Below are 15,824 nucleotides of genomic sequence, written 5' to 3'. Positions count from 1 at the left end.
AGGATGCTATTGGCGAAAGGTCTGGACTGCTGGCATCAGACCAGTTCAGCAGCCAGACTCTTCTGCTGTGAAGCCATGCTGTTGTGATAGATGCAGTATGTGGTTTAGCATTGTGTTGATGAAATATAAAAGGGCTTCTGTCTGGATGGGAGCATTTGTTAAAACGTTTATGTACCACTGATGGTGATTTTACCAATTGTTTGGCACAATTTGTCACAGATTGATTAACCTCTGTCCATCTTTACAATCGAGAGGCTCTGCCTTTCTGAAATGCTCCTTTTATACCCAGTCATGTTACTGACCTGTTGTCAGTCAACGTAATTACTTGTCAAATGCTCCTCCATTAGTTTTTCTTTATTTGTAGCAAGTACTTTCCCAGCCTCTTATTGCTCCTCTTCCAACTTTTTTGAGATGTGTTGCTGCCATTAAATTCAAAATGAGCTCATATTTTCCATGAAATGGTAAAATGTGTAAGTCTAGGGGGCCTGGTGGCTCAGTGGGATAGCATTGGGTTGGGATACAGAAGGCTGTGGGTTTGAATCCACCCCACCAGATGTGGCCCTGCCAAGATACCAAGGGCCAACTTGCTGCCGGTCGCAAGCCCGGAAAAAGAATGGAGGGTTGCGGCAGGAAGCGAATCCAAATCAACGTACAGAGCACGTTCTGCTGTGGTGACCCCTGAAGTGACAAGACTTGATCATTAGTAAAATGTCTTAGTTTCAACATCCGATATGTTGTTTATGTTCTATTGTGAATCAAATATGGGTTGATGGGATTTGCAACTCATTGCTTTCTGTTTGTACTTACATTTTACACATTGTCTCAATGGTTTTTATTGAATTTATGTTGTACATGTAGTACTCAAACTACAACCAAAAGACGCAGGCTCAAGTAAGATGATGGGGTTATTTGAAAAAGAAACATGATTTGTCTGTAGCAACACTCCCACACTTTTTAGTTAAAGATATAGAATCGAGGTTTTCCTTCCTGCTCATCCTGCCCGTTATCAAAGTTTGTCAGCAAAAATTAATTTGCTAGAACAGCAGCTTTATAAATTGTTTACACTTTTTGCTCATTGAGATATGTACCAACTACCTCAGGCTAACGGTTTTTAAATTCTTCCAGTAAAATCAGCTGTTTCAGGTCTTCTTTAGTTTATACCTTCTGAGACTTGCACCATGTTAGTGTCCTTTTCGTTAGCAAACTCAACATAGGTTTGTTTAGGAAAAAAAGCTTTTAGGTGCACAGAAATGTGACATAGTTATGTGATTGGTGCATGTAATTCATGTTTGTCCTCTTAAAAAAAAATTACAATCATGCAATCACTCGCATAAACAGAAATCTTAACCCTGCTTAGCACAGCAAACAAAAACAGGGTCAGTGGTTCGACACCTGGTCGTCCTGGCTACAAGTCGAAGTTTCCCTGAGCGAGACACTGAACTCCCAACTTTTCCCTAGTGACTCCTGCAGTTGTCAGTTGCTTTGCTGAATGACTAATTGTAATCCTTCTTGCAAAGTTGACATTTTGGACCAACCACGGCAGTAAGAAAAAGCTTCGAATGCAAAGACTTTGTGAATGGTGCTCCAAGAAGTGGCTCAGTAGAAGTAGCAAGCAGAATAAACTCATTACTTTGTGCTGTGTAGACAACTGCCAATTTCATTCATCTTCGATGGCATTGTGATGTAGAGTCACAGTGGTGAAATGTGATTAGAGCTTTGAGGAACTAGTATTTTGAGTAGTTCCTATTGGTTTCAACACTTTGTACTCAACTATATTTATCTGATCGCATGAGCTAATATCAGTTTTTTGAGTGAAAGTGAAAATAAGGAAAACTGATAAAGTGCTCAGCAGTACACTCAGTCATCAAAAGCACTTTTGTCTTTACCAGCTGCAGAATTAATGCCACAGTAATGACATATAATTTTACTCAACGGCTTATGGCTCGTCCCTTTAGGGGTCCCCACCGCGGAGTGTTCCACACGTTGATTTGGCATGAGTTTTTTATGCCAGACGGCCATCTTGCTGCAACCCTCCTATTGTATCCAGGCTTGGGACCGTTGCCACGGTGGCCCTTGATGCCTTCTGTACTTTTACTTAAGCATCAATTTGAATCAATGGCTTTATCCCTGCAAGGCTATTTCTACATTGTCTAGTAATAAAATAATAGATCTTCTTAGACCATCATCCAGTATCCACCAAACATACTGATGCCTTCAAACATTAGCACAAGTCTTAATTCATATCTAAACTTGACACCAGTGACACATGCAGGACTGCAGCTGTCATTTTAAAAAAAATGTATTTGTATGTACTTACATACTGGTGTCAAAAGAGTATGCACCAAAAATGTCACACTGACTCACAATTACAAAGAAAAAGCATATTCTTTCCAATTACAAGTATTGAAAAAACTATGTACAGAAAAAAGGGTATGGTGACAAGATAGACTAGAAACAAAGTTCGCCGCACATTGTGGTTTTAAATGAGACCTAGAGACAAAAAAAACAAAACAAAATAAAACAAAAAAAAAAAGCGATTTAATTACAGTCTTGGTGCTCTGTACTTTCGAAATTGCATTTCCACTCAAAAAAACAAATAGAAAAAAAAAGAAAGAAAAGAAATTACATCGTGCATCCGGTGCACACTCCAGCGTCAGATTCCAAATGGACTCACAAAAAGGATTTTAGTTTTATAAAACTGCCAGAGGACCAATTCAACAAAGATGAAAAATGTGATGATGAGTGGATTGTTATCTTTCTTTTTGTTTTACTTAAAACACAATATAGTCTTAAAAGGTTTTACAGTGAAAACAAGACCAGAGACGGAGAGCGGAGTCCTGGAGACGAGCTGTGTGTGAAGCGCTGCTCCAGGGCTTCAGTCACCACCACTCTCTGTGGATGGACATCCAGAGACATGTAGCGCTTTTCTCCATTCCCCAGCTACCGTATCTGACAGTTTAAGGTACACAAGCTCCCAATACCATGGCATCTTTTGGCCATCTGGAAATTTTAAGATTTTGATCGAAGCAAGACACAAAGATTAGGAATGAAAAGAAAGAAGGCAGCAGGATGATGATGACGACGACGTTACCAGAAAGACTGAAAAACAAAAATTCAATCCTCATGTTTGAACGGGTGCTAATGGAAAAAACTACATAAATGGACTAGTACCCCAGGACACTTTAGCTCCTCTCTATGTGAAAGAGCGGAACCAAACTGCCCTTCCACAAACTTGGGGTCTGCTATCAACATCACGGAGAAGCTCAGAACAGGGTACCAACACATTCAGTGCAACACTACACTCCCACATGCAGTCTCACTGCAGCTTGAATATGAACTACAAAGAACATCCTCTTATTCCATCAGTTTTACCTTTACTCAATTGTACTCTGCAGCCTTTTTAAGTCCTCTCTCTGGGGTTAATCTGATGATGACAGTGCATATGAAGGTAATCCATGTTTTTTCTCTCTTTTTTTTCTTAATGGCACTTGAAATACAATGACCGCCTCAGCATGAGCATGTCTTAAATCGCAAAACTACAACGAAAATGCATCGTGTCACTGTGGAAACACCAAGAGCAACCAGAGGCTGGCTGCCAAACCGCAGCTTGGAAAACTATGTCAACAATAACTGAAATGCAACACATGTCTGCAGAGATGGTGGCCTCTAAAATGGATCGAAATACAGACCAATCGCTGTGAACTTGTTCATCCCGCATTTTCCTTTTAGTTACAAATACAGAATGTGGAATATTGTAGTTTTCATCACACCGATAAGCACTGTCAAGATGTGTCGAGCTTCTTTCCAATGAGACCAAACAACAGAAATTATTGGAGGGGGTATTAAAGTGACAATCCACCTAAAACAGAAACAAGAACTATACTGACAGACTCAGTTCTGCTGATCTTTGAGCAGATGTATAGCATTTGTTATTTCTGTCTGAGGGTGAACTGATATGTGAGGTAAGGATTTAATTTTGAACAGAATGAGTCTCTGGTGTATCTGGGGTGGCCTGGGACCAGCTGCTTCCTCTGGGACAGTTTCTCCTCCCTTTTAGTCACTTTTAGACTTTTTGCTGTCGTTTCCGTTCTCCTCCACCTCAGTCCCTTCTGACTCCTCCTCATGCTTCCTTTTCTTTTTATCATCTGACTGAGCGGGGGTTGGGTGTGGCCGGAGGGTGACAATGATGCATGTCATGTTGTCGCAGCCTGTCCCGTCTCCAGATGTGTTTGGGGCCAAACAGTGGTCCAACAGCTGTCAGGGGGACACATGGGGTTTTAAATTTAAGATGACAATCAACTGATATGTGCTTATTGTAACGAAGCCTGAATAAACAAGTTTGAGACATAAGTTTTTCCTACAATGACAAAGTGCAGTCTACGAAAATATAATTGGAATTTTTGGGTTCTGGCGATTTCTGGCTCTCTGGGTTCTCTTACCTCCTCCACTATGGATGAGAGGGCTCTGAATTTGCCATTCTGGTCTGGTTTGATCCTCTCACTGATGAAGTCCACCACCTCCTGACTGCTTAGCACATTCCTGTACACAAACAGAGAACAAGAGTTGTCCCTTATGATATACTACTAAAAACAATCAACTAATTCTTATGAAGTGCCAACTGCCCATCAAACCAGTTTCACTGTGCTTAAGAACTATAAGACCAAGGTGTTGGCACATTTATCAGCATTTAACAAGTATAGTTTTGAAGCACAAACATGTAAAGCAGAGTACTTATGTGCAAGTGTGTATTTGACTTTCAGGAGGAACAAAATTAGTTGCTGAAAAATATACAGCTGGGTTTTTAGATGGAGGTCAGATGGCAGTTTTTTTATTAGGGATGCTAAGCTACAATGCTGCAGTTAAATACAGAAATCCGTACGGTGCGGTTACCAAAAAACAGCCTTACTCACCAGATGCCATCACAGGCAATAACCATGAATTCGTGGTCCTCATTAAGTGTCAGAACTTTGACATCTGGCATCGCAGAAATCATCTGCTCTTCTGGGGGAAGAGCCTTGTTCCTCTTATAGAAGTGGTCACCTGAGAGTCAGAGACCAGATTAACAGCTTGTTAAGAGAATCTCATTCTGCTAAAACCACGTGGTCACAAAGTTGAATTCTGACTACTCTCACAACACTACTTTAAACTCCTACCAGAAACATACCAATAGCTCTGGAGAGGTTCAGTCCACCATTGACTCGTCCATCCATGGTCACCTTCCCTCCAGCATTTTTGATGCGAGCTAGTTCCACCTCGTCCTCTGGCTTGTGGTCGTATGACATGTCAACAGCTTTGCCTGCAGCAACACAGGAGGACAGTGCTTACATTTCAAGTTTTTTAGTAATAGATCTGCCGCCGCACAGTTCAGTGGTGAACGTGCAGGAGCCAAACACTTGGTTTAAAATAAAACAGCGGAGCAAACTCCACAAAATGATTCAGAGTAGTCATTTCCAATGGGGGAACAGACACCGGGCTGATGCACCTCAGTTTAATGAATGTTCTCATTACAATTTAACACATGTATCACAAAGTCGAATTGTCACTAAATGGCTTTGACTTACCCCGTTCGGACACCACACAGCGCGAGTCTCCAGCATTGGCCACGATCAGCTGTTTCCCTCGGATCAGAGCTACGACAGCTGTTGTTCCACTGTCCGAGCCAGGCTACAAGTACAGAAACACAACACACCCTAAAATCTCCAGGATGGTTTACAGTGTCATTTACAACCTTAAATCCAAAAAAAGTTGGGAAGTTATATAAAAACAGAATACAAGGATTTGCAAATCTCATCAACTCAACACAAACATATTCGATGTTGAAACTGACATTTTACCATTTGATGAAAAACATTTGCTCATTTTGTATTTGATGGCAGCAGCCCATAACAAAACAGTTGGAGCAGGGCGACGTTTGCCATGCGTAGCATCCCCTCTTCTTTTAACAACTGTCTGTAAATGTCTGGGAAGCGAGGAGACCAGTTGCTGGAGTTCAGGAGAGGAACGTTGTCCCATTCTGGTCTGATGCAGGATGCTATTGGTGAAAAGTCTGGACTGCAGGCAGACCAGTTCAGCAGCCAGACTCTTGTGCTGTGAAGCCATGCTGTTGTGATGGATGCAGTATGTGGTTTATCATCATCTTCCTAAAATATGCAGGGCCTTCCCAGAAACAGATGTTGTCTGGATGGGAGCATAAATGCTCTAAAACCTGCTAAAAAAGCTGTAAGCTGGCCACGCCACAGGCACTAATGCACCCCCATACCATCAGAGATGCAGAATTTTGAACTGTCCACTGATACCAAGCTGGATGGTCCCTCTGCTCATGGTTTCCAAAAAGAATTTCAAATTTTGATTCATCTGACCACAAAACAGTTTTCCATTTTGCCTCAGGGCATTTTAAAGGAATTTGGCCTAGAGAACACAGCAGCATTTGTGGACCGTGTTCACACATGGCTTCTTCTTTGCATAATGCATCTTTAACCTACATTTGTGGATTGCACAGCAAACTGTGTTCACAGACAGTGATTTCTGGAAATGTTCCTGAGCTCATACAGTGATGTCCAAGTAGAGAATCAGGCCTGTTTTAAATGCAGTGCTGCCTGAGGGTCCAAAGATCACATGCATCCAGTTTTGACCTTCAGCCTTGGTCCTTTGTGCACAGAGTTTCCTCCTGAATGTGGAGATTTTCTTTTGAAACTGTTACAAATTTTTGGGCATTTTGTCACAGATTTTGTCACAGATTGGTGAACCTCTGCCCATCTTTAAATTCGAGAGGCTCCATCTCTCTGAAATGCTTCTTTTAAGCCCAGTCATGTTACGGACCTAATGCCAATGAACCTAATTAGTTGTCAAATGCTCCTCCATTTGTTTACGACTTGCAGCAATTACTTTTTCCAGCCTTTTGTTGCCCCTCTTCAAACTTTTTGTTGCTGCCATCACATTCAAAATGAGCTAATATTTTCCATGAAATGGTAGAATGTCTGTTTCAACATCTGATATGTTGTTTATGTTCTATTGTGAATAAATTTGCTGTGTGGCACAGGGACGCGCTGCATGTTGGACATGTTCAGGTTTGTGTAACATTGTGTTGTACACACCTCCTCCTTGCCATCCATTCCAGGTAGACACATTTCCTCCTCCTCTTCATCCTCAGAATCTTCCTCTCCCTCCTCTGTATCCTCCTCATCATCCAACTCACTGCTGTCACCTTCTTCCTCTTCACTACCATCCTAATTAAACAACAACAAAAAAAAGCCCAAAGCAGTTATTAAAATGCTTTTTAAAGTGACTGAGCTTTTAAAGCCAAACCTATTCTAGTTTCCTCATTTCACCTCTTCATCACTGCCCTCCTCTTCTTCCTCCTCTCCTTCCTCAGACTCCTCACTGTCATCAAAGAATCTAGAGTTTGAATCTCCTGAAGCTTTGGAGGATAAAGAGGAGCAGGAAGGTCCAGCATCCCCTTCTGCCTTACCAGGCTTTTCTTTTCCATTGGCACTTTCTGCTGCTGTAAAGCAACATGATGGAAAAACACAGAAAAACAAAGTAAAGGAATTGTTGAACAAGTGTTCAGATTTATATTCATGCACATTTGGTGAAGCCATTGCTTTTATTGCAACTGAAAACGTTTTATTAAATTGTGATTAATAGCAATTAATCATTTAAATTTTAAATGAATAATGAATAAATGAATTTATGCCCCCTCTTTAACAATTTAAACTATTAACATTAAAATGATGATCAATGGCTTTCGGCTTGTCCCTTCAGGGGTCGCATGTTCCACACGTTGATTTGGCATGAGTTTTTATGCTGGATGCCCTACATCCCCTTTTTATCAGCCCTCGGCACCGGCACCAGGATGGCCCTTGGTGGCCGGGTCGGGCCACACCTGGTGGGGTGCGATTCGAACCCACTCCCAACCCAACCCAACGCTCTTCCAATGACCCACCAGGACCCCCAAACTATTCACATCAATGACAAAAATTTATTAATATCTCCAGCCCTAATTTTCATACATCTTTAAATAACTATACCTGCACTGCTGCCTTCACCTCCTGTTCTCCGACAGGCTCGCAACTTTGAACTGCATGCCGAACCTTCACCTTCCTTAACCTTCCCATTGGTCTCCTCCTCCACCTCTCCATTCAGCCCTTCTTTCTTCTGTCCTTCCTCACCCTCAGCTTTGTCTTCCAAGGCCTCAGGGTTAGAGGAGGAAACCTTCTTAACAGCCGCACTAGAAATAGAAAAGTAAATAAAGATAGGGCTGCAGTGGTTTGACTCACACCAAGTAACCTGGATTCACTGAGGCACAACAGCTGAGAGAGATGCATCTGTATCAGATTGACTGGGGGCGTATATGGGGGGAGAGCACCACAGTGAATTCTTTTGTTTATTCTGAGTTTTTCAAGTATTTGCGCCAAAGCTGTTTTGTTTTTTGTTTTTTTTGTCCTTTCGGCTTATCCCGTGAGTTCAGGGTCGCCAAAGCTGTTCAGTGTAAATAGTACAAATAGTGACTCTGTGAAATTTGTTGGTATTTACATATTGACAGCCTACTGTCTGTGGCCCACCTTGTCCAGGATCAGCTGGGGGCTTTACTAGAGGAGAGATCTTCGTCATCAAAGAATATTGTATGTTTGGAAAACACAGTAACAAGTCTCTTCTTAACAACCACGTGCTATTCTCTGTCTATACACTAGCATTACCTGATGGCATGTTTGACAGCGTTGCGGTTCTGGCCGTAGCGTACCAGCAGCTCCTCTATGGTCATGGTGGCCTCCTCGTGGAGCAATATTGCCTCTTCTGTGTCCACTGTACAGAGGGCAATAATATGGACTCACTCAGAAGGTATTATGAGAATGATCAGACATCTATTTTGATGCATCAGCAGCAAACAAACTTTACCGTGCCTTTCTTTTGCCATATTTATAGATTTCAGACATAAATGATTACTTCTGTTAATAATGATGAACTTACAATCGTCCTCCTCTGCCACCTTTTCAGCAGGCGGCTCCTCAGTGGGCCGGCCAGCGATTTGGATTAGCTCCTTGATGACATCCTCTGTGGTAATTCTGCTGTCTATGGCCAAGAAGGCATCTTCCAAAGCCTGAAAACAACATGTACAGAGTGCATCAGTCACGGTCAAGATAGTGTAATATTTGATTTAGGATAAAAGATTCATGTCATATGTCTGTTCAGTTTTATGCAGAACATAGGTAACCAAACTACCATAGGACTTTGGCTATAATGTAATTTATTATTTCAGGCTCTAGATTTTACAGCTTCTCACCTTTTGCAGTTTGCCATCTTTGTAGGCCTTCTGCTCTTTGATAATGTCAGGAAGATACTTGGAACTGTACAGAGCCACTTCTTCACCTAAATGACAACATTCAGTTATATGTACACTTATGTTCTCAGGATAGATGTGTGTTCAAAGAGGTGTGTAAAACAATAATAGGGTAAAAAATATATAAACACTTCATATTACGCAAAATCTAAAATATTAATAAGTAATCATGAGATTTTAGAGAAAGTGCTGTTTTTGGAAAAGGATTTGAAGGAAGAGTGTACTATGCACTGTTGCATTTAAATGCACTTAAGCATTCTACAGTAGTTTTTTAAACCTTGCTTAAAATATTGTATGTGCACTTTTAATCTATTTACTTTCAGGTTTTTACGGCTGATTTCTCTGGACATTGTTCAGAGTTCATGTGTAAGGGGCATTGATTAAAAAAATAAATAAATAAAGGTCAGGAAGGTGTGTCTGCTGTCCTATGCAGTAAAAAACTTTGAGCCAGGGTTCCACAATCAGTACTTGCAGTGTATTACTGATCTGTTGCTTGTTTGTATGGATTTTCAGCACACAGGCTACTGGAGCACATTTAAATGCACTGCTTGTTCAGATCAGGTAACGATTTGTCTTAGTTGGAGGATATTCTAAACGGTTAGTGTTAGAAATGCTATAACTGAAACTATCCTGCAAAATAAAATAAACATAAAAGTGCTTGCACAGTTTGCGTTACCTCCATGTCCATCATACACAGCAAACATGGCTGTTTCCTCATCAAAGTCTGGGATACAATTGTGAGCATCCTATGACAAAGAAAACAAAATAAAATTTAGACAATTTAGACAGTTAGCATTTAGTAGAGATCATCGCAAATCAAAAGACTGCTCAATGCCATGCTGTTAAAACATCTACAACTTGTCACCGAACAGTTTTTGCCTCACTTACATTCATTTTCATACAATCACACTGCTATTCTTATGAGTTGTATTATAGCCACTGTTTGATAGTTTAAGGAATGTGCAACTGTCTCATCAGAAGAAGTAATTAACCAAACGAAACAGCCACCAGATGTTCAAATGCTGCCGTAAAGTTCTTTCTTTACAAGTACAGACACAAACATCACACAGCGACCATCAATCACATGCTCTTGGATGCTGAGTGATTACAACGTGTGCTTGAAACACTATGAACATCGCATGATTTCACCCAAGAAAAAGCTACTGGAAGAGTTTGAAAGAGTGAAAAGTCATCAAGCAACCTTACACAAACAAACCTAAACAGAGGCCAGTCTCACATTCCGCCATTTACGGCTCAAAGACACTTTCACTTCAGGTAATGCAGCAGCAACTTAGTTGTCTTTGATCCACAAACTTATTTTCCGCCTCACCTCCATGGAAACACGCCAGCCCTGCATGGCAGAGAAGCCGTAACCCATGATGTTGTTGCCGCCATCTGAGGAGGTCTTGGTTGTGTTAGGCTGCGACAGATAAGCCCCCATGGTTGATTTTTTTTTAATGGCTTTACACCTGGTGAGAAAAAACACATACACGAAACATGTAATTTGGCTTCACATAAAACCACAAACACACACTCGCTGCTCTACATCACCAGCTTGTAGTTACGGTTGTCTTCTAGCTAGCTAACGTTAGCAACACCACAACAAAAAGTAGACGCATCAGCTAGCTAACACATCCCCGTGCTAACAGCGGCACACCCGGCTAAACTTTCAACAGTAACCTCTGCCCCCGCCGGGAGAGCAGCTACGCAGTTGTATAACAAACACTTACCACCGATGGTTAATTTACCTTTTCTGACAGAGCGGGATTATCTTACAAAGGGGTCCACAAATGCCAGATTCACATATGAATTATTACACGTGTGGAAACGAAAGCCGCTATCAACACAGGGAAAACGAAGCGAAGTAGCAGCCGTGGAGGAAGTGAGCCCGCGCGCATGCGGCTTAGGTTGGAAACAAGCAGAGCCGTAGAGGCACAAGAGTTGCGACAGCATGGCATCAAAAGAACGACAGCGGGTCACATGACTCATGTGGCTTTGAATAGTTCCAGTTTTTGCTATAATTATTTTAAAAAGTTGGGAGTGTTTTTGGAAAAAGAAAAATTGACGTGAGAAAGATGGAGGATACACCTAAATGGGAAAATTCCCTGGACAGCCGTTGCCTTTCTTCTAACAATTTGAAGCCACCGTGATCTGCCATTATTGAAAAAGAAACTCCTTAACGAGTCCTGAGTGATGTCGTAACTCTCTTTCTGAATCCACTCTGGAAAACAAGGGGCGTTTTCAAAACGTACGGCTACGTCATAATGTTTCGTTTTTTAAATAGACGAACAAAAATGTACTTTACACACACCCAAGTCTCTCCTAACTATTAAGTTATTTCTTTTGGAAATCTAAAACTATAGTGAATGTTCTATCTACCAGTCTATTTATCTACGTTGAAATGAATACGTTGTGATATTATTAACCCTACACTTTTAGAATGTAAATTCCACAGAGGCCTAAATAGAGCTAGATTCCCTAAGTTCAAGAAATTACTGGAGCCCAATAATCAAATTAGAGCTGGTGTATTTCATTAAAAAAGAACAGGCCTGATCTCAATAATATAGTATGTTTAGTAAGGGGCAGCTGACAGTCATCTACGGACCACAGGGTCAGTGGTTCGATCCTCAAGTCCCGGCTATATGTCGAAGTGTCTCTGGGCAAGACAATGAACCCCCCATCCCTAGCTTTGAAGTGCCGGTCCAAGCCCGGTAGAAATTGGGGAGGGTTGCTTCAGAAAGGGCATCCGATGAAAAATATGTACAGAATCAACATGCAAACGACCCTGAACTCACGGGATAAACCGAAAGGTCAAAAGAGAAAAAGAAAGAAAAAGTTAGTATAGTACGTGTAGGGAGAGATTAACCCCACAAGATGGCAGCAGTGCAACAGATGGGATCCCGGCTGCCATAAAACCCCGAAGAAAAAGAAGAAAAAACAAACGTGAGTTATTGAAAATGGCGCGGGAAACCCGAGAAGAAATGGAGACGGACGTTCGCAGAGAAGTCGGCGAAGAGACGGACAGCCTCTCTCCATCGACTTTAAAACTTTACGAGGCGCAGTTTTTCGGCTTCACCCCGCAGACGTGCATGCTGCGGGTCCACAGCGCCTTCCAGGACTGCCTGTGCGACATTTTACCCGTCGTGGAGAAGGTGTGTGTGAGGCAGTTGAGCAAAGGCGAGTCGGACGTGGCCGAGGAGGTGCTTCGGGCCGAGGCCCGGGAGTGTAGCCGCAAGCTGCAGCAGTACCTCGAAGAGAAGTTCAAGCAGCTGTCGGATCGGATGGAAGCGCTGTTGGTCAACCGGTGCTTCGCCGTGCCGCCAAATGTCCTGCTGCCCGAGGACCAATCACACAGGACCCACCCCGAAGACATACAGGTGGGTGGAGGAGGAGACGAGCACACTGTCAAATCCTCTGCTGGTGTCAGAATATCTGGGCCTTCTTTCTAGGATTCCCAGGGGGGACTCTCCGGTGGGAGAGTAGATTCCCAGTTTTTACTTTTTAATTTGAACTATAGTCAAGTGGGTTAAAGCTTGAACACATTTTTGCCCCCCCCCCCCCACAAAGAAGCAAAATTAGCGTGTCAGCAGAAGTGTTAAGTTTGAGGAAGGGTTCTACTGATAAAACCGCAAATTTTGGATACAGATTTCATGTAGCTATTGGTTTGTCAGGTTTTGTTTTTTTTGATTTAGGAAATCCTGAAACTGGAGTCTTCAATGGCGGATCTTCATGGAGCCTATAAAGCAGAGGTTTGTGCCAGACAGGCCCTGCTAGCTGAGCTGGAGGAACAAAAGGAGGCACAGAAGCAGCTGGATGAGATTCTGGCTTGGGTCAAAGAGCTGCAGGCAGCCTGGGTGAAGGAAGGTAATGGAAACTTCCATGAAAGTTTCCAACTGGTGATGGAGTCGGTAAAGAAACTGCAGGAGGCCCTCAGGGAGGTCTGTAACAAAGCACCTCACTGAAGTGAACTCAATTTGCTTACATTTGCTTTTTTTTGTCAGACAATACTCTAAACCATTAACAGTCTTTTTATGCTGTATTGTGTCTAGTAGGAATAAGACAAATGACTTCTCTTGAGCTCCAAAGCTAGTTTTGTAACGCTGGGCAGTTACTTTCCACCGTAATGAAGATGGTGGCACTGGCCGTTCCCTGTGAAGAGAACACTTATACATGTTGCTAAAACACATCTCTAATTTTATTTTATTTTTTAAATAATCATAAATGAATCCCCCTTTTTCAAATACACACCACCTTGGTAAGAGAAATTGCACTTTTGTGTTTGTTGACTAAAGAATATATGTTAACACAGCAAACTATCAGCAGGGTAGTGGCAAAGGGGGGGCACACAGAGAAGGTATGAAAAGGCTGCATTTTTCACCCTGGCCTCACAGCTATGAAGTATTTAAAGATGTGGAAAAATGCATAAAGTTAAAGGCAACATGTCTTAAAAATTAAATGTTTAGAAATTATTTTGACCTGTGTATTGTTGCATTGAGCAACACAATGCATATAAAGAACATGGCCCAGATTATTGGAGCTAATTGCTAATTTTGGACTCTGGAGTGACATGAATGATCATAATTCTTCTTAATATGATTTCTTCTAATGGACTCTGTCAGTTGGGGTTGTTTCTACAATCTTGCCACTAAGAACTTGTTTATAAAAGTTGTTTGCCTTTTTATACAGATACAATAACTGTTTATAAGATGATATTAGTCAGATTTACCTTCCTACGGCTGTGTAATGGAAATAATAAAACAGATGAATTTCTGATTGAATTTGTTTTTAATAATACAGTTTCTTTCAATTAGCTTTCCTCACTTCAGCTTTACTGTCCTACACCTTGTTGACACAATATGTCGTCTCTGCATGATAAAATTATTATATTAATTATTATTCATTTATTATTATTATTAAATTATTATAGTGTAGTCACCCCCTGAAGTGCTCTCTGTTTGCAAGATTTTATCTATCCATGCTGGAGAAATTACACTTAATACAATCTGAATACAAAATTGCATACACATTTACAAAATAGGAAAATACAGAGAGGGTTTCAAAATTGATGGTGTTGCATCGGGGTGAAAATTGAACGTAGGGGAATTACAATTTATTCATTTGTTTTAGTTTAACTGTTGAATTATTCTAATAAAATTAATTAGTTTGCTGAAAATGCAAGCACATACATTGTGAGGGTTGCTGGGGTTTGATGTGAAATGAGAAATGTCTGTTATTAGTTCATTTGGTAGAATTGGGTTTAAAAAATGACAAAACACAAACTCCTAAAATTAACGATAAACAAAAGATCTTAGAAAAGAAATGAAATACCTTTTACCTATTTGTTGGCCCTTGGAGCCCACTGCGCCATGATCTGTTTATGTTTCCATATTGCAAATTGTTAGATTTTTGTTTTGTGAACAGTGCAAGTTTGCTGATTCACATTCTGCCTTCTCTAAAATTAAACAGTGTCATAGATGGAGCAAGAACAAAAATGTTTTATTAACAATACATTTTACAGATGTAAACACAAAAGATGGCTGAATCCCTTTTAGCTGCTTCAGTTTCAAGCTCCCGTTCTTATAACAAGGTTTTGACTTACATAGTTTTTATTATCAAGTCAGAATGTTACTGTGAGAAAAAGCCTATTAGCAGTTTATTGTGGATGCAGAAAAAGGGTCATGTCAAAGGCAGAATTTTCTTTGTGCCTTCAAATGATTTTATGCATTTCTTTTTAGCTGTGATGTTAAATCTCCATTAAAATGCATTGTAACTTCTTTGATTGAAAGCTCGCCACAGCTTCCACACTGATATGTAATCAGTTCTAAAAGTTGAATTGCCATTTTAATTATTTCTAGTTTTTTTTAGTGTGTGCCGTTGAGAAATTGACCATTTTAATTTCTAGTCAGTAGGGGGCAGCATCTGCATATTATAGTCAATGGATGTAACCTTATTATGATGCACTTTTATTTATGGCAAGTTCTTATTACATGGTATATGTTAACTTTTATTTAGCACTTTCTTTTTTTTTTTTTTTTTCAAATATTGGAAATAAGACGTCTCTGTTGAGGGCAGCTCCTGGCTTTAGTCTAGTACAATATGATGTGTATTACCACTTAATCCCAGTAGTTTTCATTTTCACATTTCTCTTTTAAATGTGCCTAGATGGTACCATGCAGTTCCTACTGGGGAACAAAGGGTAGTCTAGTCGTTGCAGAATGACATCACCAGATTTTTTTTTTACCTGGGGAAAAAAACCTGTCTTTACTATAATAAAGTAGTTTCTTCTTCTTCTCCTTCTTCTTCTAATTGTTGTTGTGAGCCAGAATGTATCTATATAATTGTAACTAACAGTTGATAATCCTGTGTGTTCATCTACTTGGGTTAAACGGCAGTGGGGAAAGTTGCAAATAGGCTCATAAAGCAGGAATTCCAGCATTCACAACAGATGTCTGTAGAGTAGGATGGGCTTTGACAGCATGTTATTGAC

General features: G+C 40.8%; 1 protein-coding gene across 2 annotated transcripts; it reads right to left on the bottom strand.

Annotated features, from left to right (window-relative positions):
- Nucleotides 1–2,281: 2,281 nt before the first annotated feature.
- ppm1g (protein phosphatase, Mg2+/Mn2+ dependent, 1G) lies at nt 2,282–12,725 on the bottom strand. Of its 2 annotated transcripts, none has more exons than XM_067488180.1 (14): nt 12,586–12,725; nt 10,668–10,806; nt 10,014–10,083; nt 9,281–9,366; nt 8,968–9,097; nt 8,697–8,802; nt 8,028–8,227; nt 7,329–7,501; nt 7,095–7,226; nt 5,562–5,664; nt 5,165–5,296; nt 4,911–5,040; nt 4,440–4,539; nt 2,282–4,254 (listed from the first exon to the last, which is right to left on the bottom strand). In XM_067488180.1, exons 1-14 carry the CDS (start codon nt 12,708–12,710, stop codon nt 4,054–4,056), a joined length of 1,827 nt encoding a protein of 608 aa, XP_067344281.1. In that variant the 5' UTR covers nt 12,711–12,725; the 3' UTR covers nt 2,282–4,053. The 2 variants fall into 2 exon arrangements, with proteins under 2 accessions (XP_067344281.1, XP_067344289.1); XM_067488188.1 differs by lacking the exon at nt 12,586–12,725 and adding an exon at nt 11,086–11,244.
- Between the last annotated feature and the right edge of the window lie 3,099 nt (nt 12,726–15,824).

Source organism: Channa argus, chromosome 2, assembly GCF_033026475.1.
Source record: "Channa argus isolate prfri chromosome 2, Channa argus male v1.0, whole genome shotgun sequence".
Taxonomy (NCBI): Eukaryota; Metazoa; Chordata; class Actinopteri; order Anabantiformes; family Channidae; genus Channa; species Channa argus.
Note: the sequence above shows the minus strand (reverse complement) of the source record. Positions and strands in the feature narration are given on the sequence as shown.

What these genes read in the sequence shown, in the direction of transcription:
- ppm1g (XM_067488180.1), bottom strand. Translation starts at nt 12,710, where the DNA reads ATGTCTTCGGGGTGGGTCCTGTGTGATTGGTCCTCGGGCAGCAGGACA. An exon ending in TGTGTATGATGGACATGGAG is followed by an intron (nt 9,367 to 10,013) that starts GTAACGCAAACT and finishes GTTGTCATTTAG; the next exon opens with GTGAAGAAGTGGCTCTGTAC. An exon ending in AGGTGAAGGCAGCAGTGCAG is followed by an intron (nt 7,502 to 8,027) that starts GTATAGTTATTT and finishes GTTGCTTTACAG; the next exon opens with CAGCAGAAAGTGCCAATGGA.